This window comes from Papio anubis, chromosome 2 (genome assembly GCF_008728515.1).
Source record: "Papio anubis isolate 15944 chromosome 2, Panubis1.0, whole genome shotgun sequence".
NCBI classification, from domain to species: domain Eukaryota; kingdom Metazoa; phylum Chordata; class Mammalia; order Primates; family Cercopithecidae; genus Papio; species Papio anubis.
This window is the reverse complement of record NC_044977.1, coordinates 62,024,839-62,046,335: the sequence shown is the minus strand read 5'-3', so window position 1 is coordinate 62,046,335 and position 21,497 is coordinate 62,024,839. Positions and strand designations below refer to the sequence as shown.

Sequence of the window (21,497 nt, the reverse complement as noted above, 5' to 3'; positions counted from 1 at the left end):
AGGCTCAGTCTCAAAAAAAAAAAAAAAAAAAAAAAAGAAAGAAAAGAAAAAAAAAGGCAAGTATTCACCTCTGCAGAGTGAGTGAAATCATTTCTTTTGTAATTGCACCTGTCCCCCATCCATTTTTTGTCTTTAACCTTTGTTTCTAAGGTTCAGTCTCTTTTTCCTCTGACTATGGGAAGCCTAAAGGAAAGATGAAATGGAGAGTCCTATCTTTTTGTAGTAAGCTAAGTAATTCCAAACTCTTTACGGGCACAGTTGAATCAAATATCATAAAAAATGACCAGAAATGGAATAAGAATAAATGTATTAGAACCATTAGAGCAGTGGCAAATGGAGTCAAGCATATATTGATAAGAAATAATTGATAAGGCCAGGAGTGGTGACTCATGCCTGTAATGCCAGCAATTTAGGAGGCCAAGGCAGTTGGATCACTTGAGGCCAGGAGTTGGAGACCAGCCTGGCCAACATGGTGAAACCTCATCTCTACTAAAAATACAAAAAAATTAGCTTGGCCTGGTGGTGCAGAACTGTAGTCCCAGCTACTCAGGGAGGCTGAAGTAGGAGAATCGCTTGAACCTGGGAAGCAGAGATTGCAGTGAACCAGGATCCTGCCACCGCACTCTAGCCTGGGTGACAGAGTGAGACTTCGTCTCAAAAAAAAAAGAAAAGAAAGAAAGAACTGATAAGTATTTCATTACAAAGCATGGACTTAGTTTGTTAGACTGTGTTACCTTGGGCATAATTGTACAGTCATTTTCCAGGATATAGGAAAAGTGGGAGAATATGACCCTCTAAATAAGTTTGCCATTGGCAAGATAGGTATAACTTAAGTGTTTTCTACAGTTGTATCTTGTTATTCTTTTCTCACAGGTCCAAAATGTAATAAAAATACAGGCATTTGATGTTACATTGAATATACTAATTTATGATTCATTTATATTGGCCTTGGAAATGAAAGTAAAAGTTGTGGCCACAGAATGGTTATTCAGAAAAATTGTTTTGTTATATAGACATAATTAAGCATGCAAGTATTTTAAGTACTTTTATTAATAAATGTTACAAATTTTTCTGCAGTGTGCTTCCAAAGAGATAATTTAATTTTCCTGATGACTAGCACTGTATTCCCTTCTCCTTTTTTTTCCTTAAGACTACCTTAAAACAATACTTTCGAGGGGCAAAGTTGTATGCATGGAGAGTTTAATCCAGGTAGATGATGTGGTTCTGCAATACAAATTTTTCTGTAGCAGTAACTGGGAGAAGAGCCACAATTCATGACTGCTAGAGATAGGACCTACTTTAAATGAAGGAATTAATTGTGCACATAATGATGTGTATGAGCATTCTACAGTAACTGAAAAATGAGTTTTACATTTTATACATTTTAAAAGAATCTCCAAGACTTAGCTCCTTTATTTATTCACAGGAGTGATGGGTGAATATGAGCCCAAAATAGAAGTGCAGTTCCCAGAAACACTTCCAACTGCAAAAGGAGCAACGGTGAAGCTGGAATGCTTTGCTCTAGGAAAGTAAGTTCTGGTTTGCATTCCTTCTTATCCTCGCTTCAGCTTGAGCAGGTATAGAGTTTTTCTTGCACTGTTCACAGTGATGGTTTCTGAGGTGACTGAAAAGCAGGTGAAGCCTTTCTCTTTGTAATTCTGTGTATGCATCTTGGATTCTGCCCCCCACCATGGAGAGAGGACATGTAATGGTGCAAGAAGGATTAGGCTGCCACAACTGACATGGCCACAAAGGAGAAGAGAATGGGCAATTCTGAAAAAGTATTTTGTTATATTATTATGACCTGTAATGTGCATGCTGTCTAACCCAGAATGACAGGAAAACAGTGGCCTCCATTTGAGGTACAGTTAAGCTGACTATTTGGAAAAATATGGACTTTCATTTTGGCCCCAGTTTATAGAGGATGCATCAGACTTTTCTTGAATTTCTTTTTAAACTGTCAGTCTCTTCTCTCTACTTTGGATTTCCTTCTGCTCCGGCTAGAGATAGGTAAGACGTGTTATTCTCTAAGAGAGTCTGTTTTGCAAAGTTGTCCGAAAATTGTTTCAGTATGGACTTTCTTGAGAAAAGCCTACTTAGAAACTAGTTAACTTTTCCATAGAGAATATATCAGAGGGCATAAAGAACATGAAATGCACATCAGTTGGGATTTTTATTTGCCAGTAACCAGCAATAAAGATTTGGCATAAACAGTATAAACTATTATCTGAAGTGAGAATTTTGATATCTTCTGTGGATTTCAATGATCCATGTCAGTCTTTACGCCCAGCCCCATCTATCTGACAAACCCATTACTAACTCTCTTTTTCCTGTGCCCACATGTTCACTAAGGCAACAACACTTTTTTTTCTTTTTTTTTTTTTTTTTTTTGGTAGAGGCAGGATCTGGGTATGTTGCCCAGGCTAGTCTTGGACTCCTGGATTAGTTATCCTCCCACCTTTGCTTGTCAAAGAGCTGGGATTGTAGGCCCAAGCCAGGGAGCCAGGCAACATTAACTCTACCAATCCTTATATCAGCATGTAATCTATTTTCTTAGGATTTTTGTGTTTTACAGCAATCATAGAAAAGGTTCCTTTTTTCATTTTATTGTCAGTTCTAATAGAAAGGTTGTTTTGGTTTCCATGTGTTTTCAAGTCGGGACAAATAAGCTACAGTAGTATCTTTACTTTGGTACAGTACAATACAGTGGTAATTTTTTATGTCCTGAAAACTTATATTAAATAAATTATGACATAACTATAGGATTGAACATTCTACAGACATTAAAAGTCAACTTGCAAAACAACATTTAAGGCATAGAAAATGCCCATGATTTATTGCTAAGAGAACAAAAGCAGATTGCTAACAGTATAATATGATTAGACTTTTTATTTTTATTTTAAAGTATTTATGCATGTATAAGCATTTATATATATATGAAATTAAAGATGAGAGCAGGTAACTGGGTAGTCTAGATATACATTTGATGATTTTTTTAAGGTGACACCTTGAAAAATCATCTGTGAAGAAAGAGCAGAATTCACATTGTTCACACTTCAAAGGGGGTTATGAATGAAACTCTATTCACACTGTTTGAATAGTGCTGGAATAAAAACAAAAAACCCAAATTGGCTTCTTCAGTCTACACAGAAATGTTTGGGTATGCACATCCAGCTGCTGAAACACATCCTCATTGCCCACTTAAAAGCAGAAAGACTATGTCTCAATATGGTTATTTTTAAAGACATATATTAAGTGCATATCTCATCAGTATAAAGACACCGATTATGTACTTTTCATAGAGCCTTTCTGCATTTTGAGTTAGTGTCTGTCTAACGAACTTAAATTATTCTAAAACAAATATAGTAGAGTTGATGGCTTTAATGTTTTAAATACCATCTCAGGTTTCCCAGAGAAGATTAGCAAGTCTTTAGTCTAATTACTTCTCTGTGTGTGTTTTTGTGAAAAATAAATAAGTAAATAATTGTATCCCCTGCCAGGAAGCCACAATCTTAAAAGCTGTGGTTAGCTCACTAAACCATTGATTTGCAGATTCAATGAGGCCCTCTCTGCAATTTAAGATATGTTCTAACAGTTATGGCAGTAGGATGATAGATGCCTTGAGAGTGCATAAAGACCTCACAGATGGCATCTTTCCTTTTCTCACTATTTTAAGCAGTTTCCCCAACCCATCTTCCAAATGGACTGCTATGAGTTGGTAAGCTTCTCAATATATAAATGACAAGGAGAAAAACCATGTTGTCCAAAACAATGTACCTCGAGTGAACCCATCCTCTATGTCAGCAATAGGTTGTGTCTCCCAAATTTTATGAGCTCATTATTTCTACTATCATTTATTCATTATTTGGGTATTTCTCAAAGTAGGGCACTTGCATTGTTGGTACATAGATTTATGGAAATACATTGTTTCTCTTATGTCTCACACTTCTGGTATTTTGTTGGGGATGTTGAAAGGCTGGTGTCACTGAGACTGTCATCTGAAGGCTTATGTACAGCCTCTCCTTCCTGGCAGTCTCAAGGTATTCACTCTTCTCGTAGGACATCTCAGGGCTGCTGCCATGAGACAGAAAGCTGAAGCTGCCAGTTTCCTAACACCTGAGCTTTGATCCTACAACATCACTTCTGTCTTATTTATTAGTCAAAGTGGTTAAAAAGAGCTACTAGGCTCAAGGGGAGGGGACATAGACCTCATCTCAATGGGAGGAATGCGAAAGAATTTGCAGCTATCTTTAATTTGCCACAAATGCACATGAACATTTTTATTTTCATATTCTGTATTTAGAAAAAAACATGTATGAGTGAAACCTCATCTCTACTAAAAATACAACAATTAGCTGGGCATAGTGGCAGGTGCCTGTAGTCCCAGGTACTTGGGAGGCTGAGGCGGGAGAATCACTTGAACCCAGGAGGCGGAGGTTGCAGTGAGCCGAGATTGCGCCACTGCACTCCAGCCTGGTGACAGAGTGATACTCTGTCTCAAAAAAAAAAAAAAAAAAGAAAAGAAAAATATGTATGAGAAAACATATATAACATATAAAAATCTGTTCTTATTTCAATGATAATAGTGTTTAGGAACTAGATCACCTTTTTTTTTCCCCCCCCAAGACAAAGTCTCACTCTGTCGCCCAGGCTGGAGTGCAATAGTGCGATCTTGGCTCACTGCAACTTTCGCTTCCCGGGTTCAAGTGTTCAAGTGATCCTCCTGCCTCGGCCTCCTGAGTAGCTCAGATTACAGGCAACTGCCACAATGCCCAGCTAATTTTTTTGTATATTTAGTAAAGATAGGGTTTCACCATGTTGGCCAGGCTGGTTTCAAACTCCTGACCTCAAGTGATCTGCCCACCTCGGCCTCCCAAAGTGCCAGGATTACAGGTGTGAGTCACTGTGCCCTGCCAGATCACTTTATTTAAAGTTAAGAAAAGTTATTTGATTTTAAGAACACTAAATAAATAATACTAGAGATGTGGATATGATTAAAATTGTAATGGAGATAGAGGAGTGAATGAAGTTTGCAAAACACTGCAAGCTTATATGTGTAGAACCAAGAAGGAAGGGGTTTAGGTTCAAATAAAAGGTTCAGTTTTCTCTAGTTTGATTCACTCCTTTTTATTCTTGATATCAGTCCGGTACCAACTATTATCTGGCGAAGAGCTGATGGAAAGCCGATAGCAAGGAAAGCCAGAAGACACAAGTCAAATGGAATTCTTGAGATCCCTAATTTTCAGCAGGAGGATGCCGGTTTATATGAATGTGTGGCTGAAAATTCCAGAGGGAAAAATGTTGCAAGGGGACAGCTAACTTTTTATGGTAAGTGTATGATTTCAGTTTATCGTTTGTAGTACTACAGAACTTCCTGATATTGAAATCATAAGCTGAGAGGCATTCAGGCATTTTGGGAGAGATTGTGCAGCACAGGATTATGTGAAACTCATGGTTTGCTCCATAATTAGCCCTGGTTAATTCTGGGTGTGGAGAGTGAGGGTGGGGGGCAAGGATGTTGATGGAGCAGAGAGGAAGACATTAGGCTGATGTGTTTGGAGGATGGATATTAGTGTGAACACACTTGCAAAGAAGTCTGTTTTTTCTCTTTGCTCAAGCTGTAAACCTGACACAGGAAACATTTTATTATTCCTGCTCCTGATTTATCTTTTTTTAAAGCTCTGTGCTTTTCTTCATTAGAATTTTGATTTGAAGCTTGTGTTAATCTTTTGTAATTGCTCCTATTTGGTAGCAGTTTAATGTGGTACCATGAACATTTCAAAATGCAAGCTGTCCAAATTTAGTTCTTATCAGAGTGGAATGTGACAAATCTCTCTCACCCCAAAGACATTTTATGTGCAGCTGCTCCTATTCCAATCAAATCATGAGCATTGATCCAAATAATATAAATGTAAAACCACTAGTCCATGGTCATTATTGAGACCATCTTGGAAACCCTGTTAGGATATTGGTTTGAAATCTAGAAAAGGATTTCATTGGATAGGCATTTTGAAAGCAAACTGAGTTCTGCCAAATTGGAGCATGCCAGAATCCCATCTGTCTGGGATACAGAAAACAAATACTATAGGTTGATAATTATTTAAGAATGGTTTAAACAAAAAACAATGCATATTAAAATAATGAGAGTAGTTCTAAAGCTTTAAATGTTCTTCTTTCTTGCAGTGATTGATCCCACAAAAGTCTATTTATTTCACTAATTCTTCTTATAAAGCATTTTGGTTTTAAGATATGACCAAAGTTCTAAGCCCTCCAGTAGAAAGAAGGGGACCCCTCATGGCTAAGTGGGGAGGGGCCAAATTAGCATCGAAAAATGAGTTCATGGCCATGATGGGAGGATAATGTCAGACACATCTAGTTATACCCGCTCCCTCGCTAACAGCAATGAGCCTTTCTTTCCTAAGGGCTAAATACAATCTAGCCCTTTGAAAAGACTCCATCACTGATATCAACCATCCACCTGATGCTGCCCCTTATTTTTTGCCTGATAAAAGACCGCCAACACAGAATGATTCTGTCATTCTAGGGAGGATGTGCTATGAGGGGTTTCATGTCCTCTGGTCTACCTTTTGACATCGCAGAGCCAAAACCTCCACCCTCAGATGCTAATACTGCCATTTTTCATACCCGAAACCCATGAAGGGTTGCACATGCAGATGGTTCTCCTTTCATAAATATCCATGACTTCTCCTATGACTTATTAAATTTGTATGTTCATATATACATATGTATATATTTCATACACAGAACCCATGAAACTCAGTTGCACAAGCACATGTTTCTCCTTTCATAAATATCCATGACTCCTCCTATAGCTTATCAAATATGTATATTAGGCCACTCCATTCAGCACAAATTCCTGTTTGCTACCTTTGCTCCTCCTTCGAAGTGCCAGTTTACAGCTTCTGACCAAGGGAGGCTACACTTCCTAGCCTGTCAGAATGGCCACCAGGCAGGCTAATAAAGCTCTGTCTTCCAAAAAGAAAGAAAGAAATGCAAAGAAGGGAGGAAGGGAGGGAAAGGGAAAAGGAAAGGAAGGAAGGAAAAAAAGAAAAAACTATGGCCAAAGAATTCTGATCGATAATCACATAACGTTTTTTAAAAGCTTGATTGGAAACTGGGCGGAGATTTCCACTATCAGCCAGCCTTCAATGACCTCCCCTAAGTGACTCTCAGCATTTTGGACTCATGTTCCCCTGATGCAGCTTCTGGGGCGGGAGAACACACAGAGTTGTAGAAAGTGTTAATACTTGATGAGCTGGGCAATAGCTGTTTGAATAAATCTGCACTTCTCTTTCATCATTCGTCTATCTTCAAGAATATTAGAGGACTGACTCTACTCATGCCAGATGACAGACTTGATATTTAATCTTTGCTTTCCTCTTAAACTGTCATAGTTGGTGTCTTATTTGATGGGTTGTAAAGCAAAAGACACCACAGTTAACTGACTGCAAAAATACGAGACTGTAAGTTACAGATTTATTCAGTGAGATGCTATGGCTGTGTATTTTTAACTGTTTAGGTCTCATTTTTCTCACCAATGTAATAATTATTTTTTCTATATCAAATAGGGACAATCTGTAAATATTCAGGTAATTGGCCAACGTTTTCTCTTTTTTCTTAGTTGAATAGTCTCTTCAGTTCAGTGGTGGCTGCTCCTAAATGTTATTTGAGTAGCTTAACTAATTGAATAAAGTCATTTTAACTTTCATGATTTTCTGTTAAGTGAAATTCCTGCTCTCAGTATGTTAAACTGGTATGAAATTTTCTGTAGCCAGGGGTTGGTATACTGCTTTCCTGTGGGTTAGAGGTTTCCTGCACTGGAAATAGAGCACCCCAGGGTTACTGTTATGGAAAATCTACTTTGTCACTGGCTCCCAGCCCTGTGCAGGGAAATGTTTTTTTTTCAGGGATCCTGCCCTGGAGATGAAAATCAGGTTCTAACAATGTTTCCTTTTTAAATGGAGTTATCTGCAGCCATGCATGGGAAAAAGAGCAGAATAAAATAAAATTTGCCTGCTTTCTGAAGATAACTCAGCCTTACTTCACTTGTCAACCATGCTTGGTATTAAAAACTTGTCAGATCAGCTGACTTCCATAGCACTTGGCTATTGCATTTATGTTTATTCTTTTGTTTTTCCTTATCTAGCATATCAGTGACAAAAATTATCTAATTGTTTTCATTGTCACAGTCACAGGAGAGCTTAATTATACACTAGCACTTGGCTGTCATCTTTTTTCCTCACACTTTTTTCTGGTCTGGGTCTTCCCAGTGCTGTGTTTGTAATATCCAGCTGCACAGGCCTCCTATTTAAATGAATTATTATAATTAAAATCACCATGTAGATCATAAAAGGCGAAAGAGTACCCCAGTCACTTATCCATGAACATTCTGTCTTTGTTGACAAGAATTTCTTACAGCACTAAGGTGTGCTGCACTTAGGGATTATAAACCATGGGTTTGAGCTTAGAAACCTGCTTCTTTGGGTTCCAAGTTTATTGCATTCATCAGCTGTCCACTTCAGCAACCACAAGTGTGCTAACTCCTATTCAGGATTGGTAAAATGGCCATTTTTTTCCTTCTTGCATTAAAAACATTTTACCTTCTTTCAAAAGCCTGCTGGGCATGATCATTGTTCCCGTTGTCTGAATAATGGAAGTCCTATTGCCCGTTGGTTTGTCCCTACTGTGGCCATGTCTTCAAGTTAGCCTGTGCTACTCATGTTTGGTATGTATGAAGAACTGAAGCAAGTTCAGGCATAGAACATTTTTACCCTACCCCATCTTCCCAATTTGTTTTTACTATAACCTGTACTTGGCTATCGTGGTCTAGTTTAATCTACTTTTCTCAGTCTTTTTTGGCGTTAAAAAACTTCCTAAAAATAGATTGTATTTCAATGGTAAAATGCTATGGATCTTTGTTACTAAAGATAAACATTTTCCAAAATGACTTTAATATATTATTTACTTGTTTAACAGATTTTTTTTAATTGCCTACCATATGGGAGGCATTATTAGGCACTATGGTTGCAAGACAAAATCTCTGCCCTCAAGGACCTAATATTTTACTGGAAGTTAAGCGAAATGCACTATTAAGCAAATAAATTAACTAGGACATTTTATTTTCTGGTAAGAGTGATAAAGAAAATGGCCAGGCACAGTGGCTCACGCCTGTAATCCCAGCACTTTCGGAGGCCTAGGTGGGTGAGTCACTTGAGGCCAGGAATTCGAAACCAGCCCCATTTCTACTAAAATATGAAAATTAGCTGGGTGTGGTGGTCGTGCATGCTGGTAGTCCCTGCTACTCGGGAGGCTGAGGCAGGAGGATCACTTGAACCCAGGAGGCGGAGGTTCCAGTGAGCTGAGGTTGTGCCACTCACTGCACTCCAGCCTGGGCAACAGAGCAAGACTCCATCTCAAATAAATAATTAAATAATTAAATCGATATGAGAGAAAGTAGCTGAGAGCAAGAGAAAGATTTCATAAGATGAGGTAGTCAGAAAAGACTTGTCTGAGAATGGCCCTCTGACCCAAAACCAAAAGGATGAAAATGAGCTAGGCTTTCAAGGGGAAGTGCATTCCTAGCAGAAGGTGACGAAGTGCAAAGGCTCTGAGGCAGAAAACTACTTGACGTTCTTGATATGCAGCAGGGAAGTCAGTGTTAACTAAATCGTAGTGAGCAAGGGGCAAAGGTTGGAACCTTAGGAAGGTGACAGACTGCAGTACTTTGTAAGCCAGGCACAGAGTTTGGGATTTATTCTCTGAGTATAGTGGGAAGCCATTACAGCCTTTCAAGGCAGGAGGGTGACTCGATTTGATTAATGTTTTTAAAAGACCACTCAGGTTGTTTTGTGGTGAATGGATGATTAGAAACCAAGAGTGAAAGCCGGACAACTAGTTAGGAGGCCATTGCCAATATCCAGGTGAGAGATATTGTTGATTAGGACGTAAGAGACGAAGAGAAATGGAGAGACTTGAGATCTATCTTGGAGTTAGAGCCAATAGGATATTCTCATTTCATTCCTACATCTGTCTAGTTTATAGATATGGAAATTGAGTCCCAAAGAGATTAAAGTAATTGATTTAAGTTTATACAGTAAAAAACAGAGATAGATTTCAAATGCTGTGCCAGAGGTTCTGAAACTTCAGTGTGCATCAGAATAACTTGGAAGTCTTATTACAACACAGAATTCTGGGTCCCGTTCTATGTTCCCAGTGGGAACACACCAGATGGAGGCTTTGATTTGGTAAGTCCAGAGTAAGACCAATAATTTGCATTTCTAGTAAATTCCCAAGTAATGTTGATGCTGCTTGTCTGAGAACCACATGGTGAGAATACTGTATGTTTAGGCTGTCCCCCCATGGTATTGTGAAGCTGAAGTTTAAATTACATGTAAGAGAAGGTGTTCCTACTACCCTGGGAAGCTAACAGCTTACTGTCACATCAGGCATTGTAGCCAGTCTACACAAAGTAGAATGAGAGTGTTAAGGCAATTATCTTTGAAGAAAGGAAAGGGAAGTATAAAATGGATTCAATTCACTTGATAATTATTCATCTTTGCACTTCATTCTGTCTCTGTAGTCACTTCCTTTTTGCCCAAAAGACTGATAGAATTATAGTCATCATTTAGTAGAATGAAATGTGAACTAAAAGATCCTGATATTTAATATCTTTGTACAATTTCTTCTCTTTGTAACAGGTGTTATGAGAGTAAAACCATTTTCATAATTAGGAAATGAGGAATCTAATATTTAAGCAGTAAACAAGGCTGTATTTCACAGAATCCAGTAATACTTAAGCTGGAAGTAACTGCTGGGGCCAGCCCTTCGGTTTTTATAATTAAAGCAAATAAGATCCAGAGATATAAAATAACTTATTCAAGGTAATGCAATGAATGGGAATCACAGCTAGAACTGCTTTTTTCTGCTATTCTACCTGTGTTACTTTTCCTGCCAATGCAACATTGTAATACAATAGGTAAGGTAAAAAAATATCCGTCAATCATCCAGATACTCTTTCTTGCATTTTCCATTACCAGTGTCACAAATGACAACATCTGGATGAACAACTGACTTTTTCACTTTCTATTTTGTAAGTTGGTCACCTGGTTATTGAGTCCAAAAACACTCTTTTTTTCTTCTTCAAATTACATGTAAGACTAAATGTCTAGACCCTTTGTGCTACAGTCTTTTGCCTCTAAAGGCAAAACTGTAGACTTGATGACACTGCAAATGGTGTTTGAGTATCTCTAAGGTCATCAATAAATGAATACTGAAGCATCTTACAGCAGAGCATACTAATTCCCCATGGATGTGCTATGTATATGGGATCACAAGATAATATTCAGCCCCGCAAAGAGGCTTAAAGGGCAGAGAGACCAAAAATTGAACACAGTAGATAAGGTAATTTCACAGTAGAGCAACAGTTTGCTTAATTGTCCTAGACAGAACTGATATTGATACCCTGAATTCCCATGAGTGTCACTTAAGATAAAGTCAACAATTTTTGTTTCTTTTTTTAATCTGGTAGTTCCAATAAAGTGTGTTGCTGCAGTTTTCAAGGGGTACACATTGAGGAAATGTTGTGAATAGTAGTCAGAGAGAATTAATATAGGAGTGGAGGCATAAAGTCCTCACCTAATGAGAAACTTTAAGCATGAAAGAGTCATATCAAGGACAATATACTGAAATGCAATTCAAGTCTCACTCTGTAGTCCCAGAGAAGGCAAAATGTCGCAGTTACATTTTTTTATTCATCAATGAATATTGTTTAAATTTACTTATAGGAGGTTTTGCTTAAGTTGATTTATTTATCTAAAAACTCCTCTGCTTATCTAAGCAGGAGTGCTCAAACTGTTGGTTTAAGCACTCCTTTTTACCATGAAAAATTATTGGATAGCTCAAAGAGCTTTTGCTTATGTGAGCGATATCTACCCATATATGCCATATTATTAATTTAAATGGAGAATTTAACTTAGAACTTAACTTACTTTAAAATGGCAAAAATACAACCAGTATATGTTAGAAATAATTAACATACTATAAGAAAACTGACTATATTTTTCCAAACAAAAATATTTAATGAAAAGAGTGGCATGGTTTATATTATTGCAAATCTCTTTAATGTCTGTCTTACTAGAATACAGGTGCATTCTCCTGTATACTTCTGTATTCATTCTGTCATGATATTTTGTTTCGATTGAAGTATATGAAGAAAATATGGTCTGACACATGTGTAATTGGAAAGAGAGGACATAATGGACTCCCTTAAGGAAACTTGGGAACCTACAGTGGTTCTTAGATTGCACTTTAAGAAGGATACATTCAAAAGAATGCTCCCATTGTCATTTGCGATAGGGTTGGATATTTTTTGAGGGGCTCTGGAGAGAGAATGGATGTTGGAGCCAAGCAGGCCTGTGTACCATTGCTAACTGAGCCACTTTCTGAATCTGGGTGTTAATGTCTCTGGGTCTTATCTATAAAATGAGTGCAAGTCCACTTAACCTGAATATTATGAGGTTTAGAAATGATGTGTGTAAAGTGAAGCTGATTAGATATTTCATATATTAGTAGTTTCCATTACTGATTGCATTTCAGACTGAACTCAAGGTGTATAAGGGAAAGAGAAGAGGATAGATTCAGCTGAGTAAGAGCAGATTCAGGGAAACATTAGGTAGAGGCTTTGAAGATAAAAATAAAGAAATATAGAGAAATTAATCTATGTAAGGTTAGAGTCATAGCTTGATTGATCTGGGTATAATTGAGTAAATCAGGCCCAACAGCCTTTTTGAAAATGCACATATTGCTGATTTACATTTTTTTTTATTCTATAACTCATTCATAAAGTTCTGAACTGACTTCTTGGAGTGGAGGACAAAGACCCTTATTCACCAGGAGCTGTGGATTCACTGGGCATAGTTGGACAGAAAGTAAGAGATGTAAAACCAGATGGCAGAAGACTTCATTTTCATTTACGTATTTATTAATTTATTTTTGAGACAGAGTCTCGCTCTGTCCCCCAGGCTGGAGTACAGTGGTACGATCTCAGCTCACTGCAACCTCTGCCTCCCAGGCTCAAGTGATTCTCGCGCCTCAGCCTCCTGAGTAGCTGGGACTACAGACAGGCACCACCATGCCCGGCTAATTTTTGTATTTTTAGCAGAGACGGGGTTTTACCATGTTGACCAGGCTGGTTTCAAACTCCTGACCTCAAGTGATCCACCTGCCTCGGCCTCCCAAAGTGCTGGGATTACAGGCGTGAGCCACTGCGCCTGGCCAGGTGACAGAAGACTTTCAATATTAACCTAAAGATACGAAATAATGATAATGTTCTCCTAATTTTTGTAGCATTTACAGGAGGCAGAGCACATTCAGAAATCTTATTTGTTATCTGATACACAGATTACTTCCTACAGTTATGTTTGCTTTATGTATTGATGAATACCTATTAATAGAAATATGCCAGCTTTGAGTTGCCTTTTAGTGTATCTTCATATAGTTGGTTTTTTATATTCTGATTTGAGGTTATCATTGCTATCTGTGCTATCTGTGAAAGGATTGGCCTGATGGCATTTCCCATACCATTGCCAGAAGCAAGTCAGTTTTAACTTAGGTAGAGATGAAGAAGCCATAAATACGAGTGTGTGAATGAAGTACAAATTAACAAAAAAAACTAGGAGAACTGTGAATCCTGTTGGTTTAAGAGACAATCTAAAGGCTAAAGGTTTCACTTACTAAAATCAAAAGGAGAGGCCGTGCATAGTGGCTCACTTCTGTAATCCAGCACTTTGGGAGTCCAAGGCAGGTGGATCACGAGGTCAGGAGATGGAAACCATCCTGGCTAACGTGATGAAACCCCATCTCTACTAAAAATGCAAAAAATTAGCCAGGTGCGGTGGCGGGCACCTGTAGTCTCAGCTGCTTGGGAGGCTGAGGCAGAAGAATGGTGTGAACCCGGGAGGCGGAGCTTGCAGTGAGCCGAGATCACGCCACTGCACTCCAGCCTGGGTGACAGAGTGAGACTCCGTGTCAAAAAAATAAATACATAAAAATAAAATAAAAAGGAGTGTTAGACATCATTAGGTTCAAACTAATATGAATTCAAGGAGAAAACAAGCTTCCAATCTCCAGACTGCATTTCTAAAGCTGTTCTTACGATACAAGATATCAGCAAGTATCAAAAAAGTATCTGTATGTTTAATTCTCAAGGTACTTTTTTTAACATGAAATTTTACAAGAAATTCTCGATATTTAATACATAGCAAGGCTGCAGCAAGGAAGAAGCCTTGCTCTGAATTAAATATTGAGAATTTGAGTGAATGTAGAAGGGAGTACCTTCCAAGAACCCTCAGAGCTTCATGGAATTGAGTTTGAAGACCCCTGTGAGGAGACTGATTGGTGTGTGGGGAGTGGATGAGAGTCTGAAGCCAGAGAAGTGCAGATTGTCAGTGCTGAACAAACATCAAAGATGGACCTTGCCCGAAAATCTAACATGCATATTTCTTGTAGAGCTGGTCCTTCTTTTCAGTGACTTCTGCTAACTGGAAGTCAGGGGTTTGTAAAAAGACTGTAATAATAAACTGGAAGACTCTCTTAAGTAGCATTGTAAAATGACTATTTCTCATGCCAGTACTAGGAACCCTGAATTGGAAGTAAAGTGAGAATTTCTTGATGATTCTGTCAATTGCGTAAGAATCCCAGGCTAGAGAGAAAGATCTGGGAAGCATTATGTAGGTGGGTGGTAAACTAAAGCCAAGTAATTATCTCCAAACTCATAAAGTCTACTATCATTAAAATTCTTAAGCAATGTCAGTGAAACTGCTGCATTTCCTGTAGATGACTCATCTTCTCCAAAATTGTGTGAGCAACCAGAAATAACTGTGACTGTCTACAGGTCATCTTTGTAATAGTAATTTAGAGGGGTTTTTTGTTTGTTTGTTTTTTTGCCATCGTATCCTTTCTTATAGATTTTTAAATTTCTAAGGTCTGAGGTATATGTTGGCATTTCTTTCAGTTAGAAATTTCTGTTTTTAGAAAATCGAAGAGCCAAATGCTCCTGAGAATTGTTTGACCCACTGAGTTTAAATTATATCTGCCTGCAATGTAAATTATTATTGGATACGATGCTTCTACAATTCCAGTGGCTGGAATACACAAACGCTGATTTAGGTCATTTCTGGCAGTTATTGAATAAAAGATTGAAATGAAGAGATTGTTTATCTATCCAGGAGACAAACTGTGTCACAGGGTCAAATCCCAGCACAACCATTTAACCTTATATTTGGATTTGTAGTTTGAGAACAATACTTAAGGAGTCCTAGAAGAATTATTTTGTTTCAAATCTTGAAAGAATATGGAAGTTCAAAACAGATGGTTCTCTTTCAATATGTGAATGTGTTTAATTCTGCTTAATATGTGGGGTCTGCATATATTACAAAGAAAAAGACATTTAGAAATGGCTTCTGAAATAATAGTACTGAACTAACCTGTTCAGGTCTTCCTCTGAGTTGATACAGGTTGAGTATCCCTTACCTGAAATGCTTGGGACCAGAAGTGTTTCAGATTTTAGATTTTTTAGGATTTTGGAATATTTCGACCTAAGCCTAAACATGAAGTTTATTTATGTTTTATATATACTTTAAACACATAGCCTGAAGGTAATTTATGCAACATTTTAATATTTTGCATACTTTAATGTATGAAACAAAGTTTTCACTGTATTTGCTATGACCAGTCTTATGAGATCAAGTGTGAAATTCTCCACTTGTGGCATCATGGTGGCGCTCAAAAAGTTTTGAATTATAGAGCATTTCAGATTTTAGGTCTTCAGATTAGGGATGTTCAACCTGTGTTTAGACAAGGAGTTGTAAAATGTAGCTGAACCTTGATATTAAGCAATAAATACCCTGTACCCAATGCATTATCACAAAAGGGGGAGGAGCTAATGATATATCTTATAATATGCTTAACTGGGATTTTTGTTATCTAAGGACTTTGAACTAGGTAACCCTCTCCCTGCAAATATGGAGATATATGAGTCATTATCATCAAGCACATGACTTTAGTTATTCTAGTATGAAAAACTCACACATTTAGATATAATTCATCCAATCTAAGTGAGCAGGAGTGAAAACCTTTACTACATGGGCTTTTGCCCTGTAGATTTGCAATTGGCGTGTTAAGATAAAGACTATCTCTCTTTGTCACATATATAATATGATATTTCATTTCTGATCTTCATGGACCCATGTTCAGATACTCACTTTGACAGGAATATGTTTATATCAGTTCAAATTTGTCTTCTATGAATTAATTTTACTTTAAAAATAAAGAAAGTGCCAAGTGATCTCTCACTGACACTGAATTTTTTTGTTGATTTCACCTTGGCCAGCACAAATAACTACCACTGAGTATTCTCGTCTGATTCCTTGACCTCCATAACCCTGTGGGAAGAGACAGAATGAGCCCTCAGAAGTGCTTAAGTAGTTAGAACTTTGCAAGATCTTTTCAAAATTCTCTCCAGTCTCTCCCTTCTCTGCCTCACCTACTTCTTGAGATTGCAAGGTTTTGCTTCCAGCTTTCTGCATTTTTGAAAGAAAGCAGTAAGTAAGCCCAGTGTTACAGGAAATCTATGACATTGAAATCTCTGTCTCTGCATGTGGTTTTGATGTTTCCTTTTTGAACTTCAACTTGACATTGCTTCATAAGTTACATTTGCCCTTCCATTTTTTTCCTCATTCTCTTTCAAAAGTTTAGCTTCGTTGTTAATATTCCTCACAGATTTCTATGGCTTTTCTTGTTTGCTTTGTTTTCATGGACTCTGTAGGGGGTAAATATTCAGCAGGTTGAATGTGAAATCAGGCATACAACTGCATTAGCCCTATCAGGGTTACACATCAAATTCTCCAAGCAGAGAACCTTTTTAGCTTCCTTTGCATTAGCAGCAGGAAGATAAAGAACAGCGAAGACTTGCAGCTCTTTTAAGGGTGTAGGTTATAACCCTTCATTCAAGTTAATGCTTGTTGATGTTCTAAAATTTTTTGAAGTTGACCCTTTTGGCCTCCCCTCATATGCAGCAGTGCATCATCCCATCAGTAGAGGATGTGTAAAACTGTGTTTTGCTCATTGAAAAACATAAAATTGCTTATAGGTGAGAAAAGAAAAAAGCAGCATTTATTCAAGGGCCTAGAGACCTCTGCTGGTTAAGTGACTTGTTGAGTGTTTTTCTAGTTTTGTTTATTATTGAAAAGGTAAAATATACAGCTTGGCCTCAACAGTAGCAGTTTCCTTTTGAAATAAATTAGGTATGATTTGAAACATTGAATGAAGATACTGAGGTCAAGTCAGCTGGAAGTGATGTTAAGAATAATCAGTAGCATCTCCTAATTAAATGCTGATATCAACTTTGATTATTAGGTTTACTTTGGTAGGCATTACCCTGTAGAAATGCCCTGTGAACACATAAAATTCCAGAATGACAGCTATGGTTATCTTCTGCATGACTTTGGGCTGAAGGTCTTCTACCTGAATATGTTTATCATTATTCTTAATGGCATGAATTGTGCTTGAGGCAAGATTTGATATTTATGAAGACTTTTTATGGAACATGGAGTTAACATTGTCTTTATATCTATTGAAAATAAGGAAAGAAAATGTGACTTCAATGAAGTACAGAAAATATGGTATCATTTGGGTGGGGAGGGGTAATGGATTGCATTGGGCAATGTGGGAAGTAAGTGCTGCTTTGAATTCCTGTGTTAGACTGTGGGCAGGACTTGATTTCCTGAGGAGATTTAATAAAAATCAGGATTCATTTAAAGATTTCGGGTTCTAGAGTCATATTCCTGTAGATAACATTCTATCAATATGAAATCAATAATAAACAATGATGATAGTCTTAAAGGAGAAAGGAATCAAAATGTATCTATACAACATGTGGGAGTGAAGTATATTAGTGAGGGACAAGCTAAGCTATTCTCACAAAGGAGACCCCAAAATAAAGTAGCTTAGATAAGAAGTTTATTTCTCTCTCACATTATTTTCCTCAAAAATGGCAGGTGAGTGTGGAGCTGCTTTGCTCCACAGGGTCATTCATGGTCCAAGGCTGACAGATCAGCATTTTCATCCTATGTAGCTTCCATGTCTGCACCCAAGGCTATTTCAATTGTCAGTCTTTTCCAATCAGTGTGAAGGGGCAAAAAGAGGTTAGGGAAAGTATCTTTAAGTGAGTGACCCAGAAGTTGCTCTCACCACTTTCACACACATACAGTTGGCATGAACTTGGTTACATGGTTACCTCTAGCTGCAAAGCCATCTGCAAATGTAGTGCATGCCTGGGAATACACCAGCCCGGTTAAAAGTGGGAACAGGTAATGGGAAGATAATCTCTACTGACAGGAAAAAAGGAATAATAGATCCTTACAGGAGAGGGACAGTTAATTTTACCATATGCTATTGGTAGTTTTATCCATTTTGCATTTAGGGATTAAAAGACTACAATATGAACCACAAAAACGGTATTCAGAGTAGGGTATAGGCATCTCCCTGAATGTCTACCCAGTCTTGTTATTTGCATAACATCTGGAAAAGGAATTTTATTATACGTGTAGTTTGCCCTTTGATTGCATATGATAAAAATAGATTGAGTATACACTGAATATACACCTTCTCTTTGCTTTTTGAATGGCTATAGCTCAACCTAATTGGATTCAAAAAATAAATGATATTCACGTGGCCATGGAAGAAAATGTCTTTTGGGAATGTAAAGCAAATGGAAGGCCTAAGCCTACATACAGGTGGCTAAAAAATGGTGAACCTCTGCTAACTCGGGTAAGCAAATTAATGGTAATTGTGTCTTAGTCTTGACTATAATGTTTAATATAGCCTCATTGCCGTGGAAACGTGAGAACGGTGAATCATTTCTAAAATAATAAACAATGAAACACCATTATAGTGGAAAAAGTGAGAGTGAATGCAATTAATAAATAGAAAGTGCACTTAAATCCAATTCTCCAGCTTTCAATTAAGCTCTTGTACTAGATCTTTGGTCTTCAAAGATTAGCATCTGTGAGATTATAATGGGAAAGTTATGCAAAAGGTCTGGAACATGCAATTGTGCTAAGATACAAAGGAAGATACATTCCAGGATCCACTACAAGAGAAGGGGCATTGTCGCAATGCAGGATGTCCATCTAAATAGAGAAACACTCTGACAAAGAAATCTGAATGAAGCAGGGGCAGAGTGGGGGACCCTGAGAATGAGGAATAATTGTGTCTGATTAATTTTCCTTATGTATTTTCCTACTGAACCTCAAATGTTAATTGAAATTTGACATTTTCCTCAGGCTCCAAATTGAGAGGCAGTCTTCTAGTAGGCCACCCAGGAAAGAGTGCGTGCTCAGAGCAATGGCCCCCACGTGAATTTACATGAGAGGAAGAGAAAGGGGGCTGTTTTGTCTAACCCACCCCCTGCCTCATGCATCTTCTCCATTTGCTGGAAGGGCTCCAGCTTGTCCATGATTCTGTCTATTATAAAAGCCAGACTCAAATTGCAAGAGTATATGTACCTAGGTACTGGTATTTTCCTCCCTTTGTGTAATTGTTACCAAAATGCCAGGGGGTTAGTCTAGGTCCTGTTGCTTGCTGTGCAGAGAGCCAATCACTGAGACAGTGAGTATTGCCAGGAAATAAGGCTTTGTCAGGTGCTTTAGTCAAAGAGAATGGGAGAGCAGTCTCAAATCCATCTCTCCAACCAACTAAAATTGGGAGTTTGTGTAGCTGGGGAAGGGATGCAGCTGTGTACAGGAAGGAATTAGGTGGGGGTACAGAGGCAATCACGACAGATGAAGGGTCTTGTGTCTCACTCTCTGGTTGCCATGATCTAGTGAGTTTGAGTCCCTTGCTTGAGGATCAACCTCCTGAGGAGTTAACTCAGATGAGACCAATGTAAGTTTCAAGTTTTAAAACTAGGCAGGTCAATTTCTGTATTTATTCAAAAATGGGTAATTATCATTTCTGTGGGACAATTGGGCTGGTTTCTTAATGTGAGGGAATATGGATGTCTAGATTTAATCACAGTTTAATAAAGTGTCCAGTCAGCTAACTCACAGCCCTGCAGCAAACAGAAAACTAGTACCTCTTTATATATGTGTGTGTGTGTGTGTGTGTGTGTGTGTGTGTATAGAGAGAGAGAGAGAGAATGGCATAGCTCCTGGAGAGGAAGAGATCCTTTTTGATACTTATGAAAATTGATACATAAGTTGTATATCCTCAGAGTGACAAACGGGGAAGATCTCCTGTGCCACGTACTAACTTTGCCTCCTTGAGATTGGCCACCAGATGGACTTCAGCTTAAATCACACCACTGACAACCATAAACTAACGGAATATTAAACTATTAATACCTGCATTTTTCAGTAAACCTCAACCTATATTAAATAGTTGCCTCTGTTTCATCCAAAATTGTAATCCTATTAACCTTCAAAGTATCACCTGCTCAAGATGTGAGTGTTTTAAACCCTCTAAACAGTAAATTTGGTTGTATTTCCAAAACCCCCTAACTCTGGTTAGTACAAATCCTTAAAGTTAAAAAGCATTTTAAATTTCAAGTTCTGTTTAGAGAGGATATTAATCTGAATGGCTCCACTATTAAATCATTGAGAACTCAAGAGAATCTACAATTTAAATTCCATTTACCAACTGATGTACTGGTTGTTCCACTTAGCATCTGACCTGCCAGAAAATTTAGTTGACAGATAAATAGATCATGTTATGTAAATTGCTTATATGATGGCTATTTTCTTCCCATTAAGCTTCCTTGATATTACACATGGTAAAATTGCCTTAAAGTCTCAGTTGTAGAAGGTCATTGTTTTTATGTTCCTCTTTTCTTTCACAGGATAGAATTCAAATTGAGCAAGGAACACTCAACATAACAATAGTGAACCTCTCAGATGCTGGCATGTATCAGTGTTTGGCAGAGAATAAACATGGAGTTATCTTTTCCAACGCAGAGCTTAGTGTTATAGGTGAGTCTTTATACTGGCAAGAAAAAATAAAGTAAAAACTCTTTAAATCACTAAACTAACTTGTTCTTTGCCAAGCATGAATGTTCAATCCAAGAAAAGGAGTAAAGAAATCTTTAGGCCAAAGATACTACTGGAGAAACAAGTAATATGCAAGTCTATAAGCAATAACAAGAGGACGCTTTCTAAATCAGCCTCCTCTGATGCTTACAGAGGGACCATGCTTCCCTTGGCACTCATTTTTATTTCTTTTTCTTTTTTCTTTTTCTTTTTATTATTATACTTTAAGTTCTAGGGTACATGTGCACAACATGCAGGTTTGTTACATATGTATACATGTGCCATGTTGGTGTGCTGCACCCATTAACTCATCATTTACATTAGGTATATCTCCTAATGCTATCCCTCCCCCCTCCCCCTTCCCCACAATAGGCCCCGGTGTGTGATGTTCCCCTG

General features: G+C 37.8%; 1 protein-coding gene across 1 annotated transcript in view; it reads left to right on the top strand.

Moving 5' to 3' along the window:
• The window catches only part of CNTN4 (contactin 4), an 891,247-nt gene that overhangs the window by 704,638 nt on the left and 165,112 nt on the right, over positions 1 to 21,497 (top strand). The window contains exons 8-11 of the mRNA XM_031662718.1: positions 1,427 to 1,529; positions 5,144 to 5,328; positions 18,710 to 18,846; positions 20,915 to 21,044. Coding sequence (XP_031518578.1) covers positions 1,427 to 1,529; positions 5,144 to 5,328; positions 18,710 to 18,846; positions 20,915 to 21,044 — 555 coding nt within the window. The remainder of the gene's footprint in view (positions 1 to 1,426; positions 1,530 to 5,143; positions 5,329 to 18,709; positions 18,847 to 20,914; positions 21,045 to 21,497) is intronic.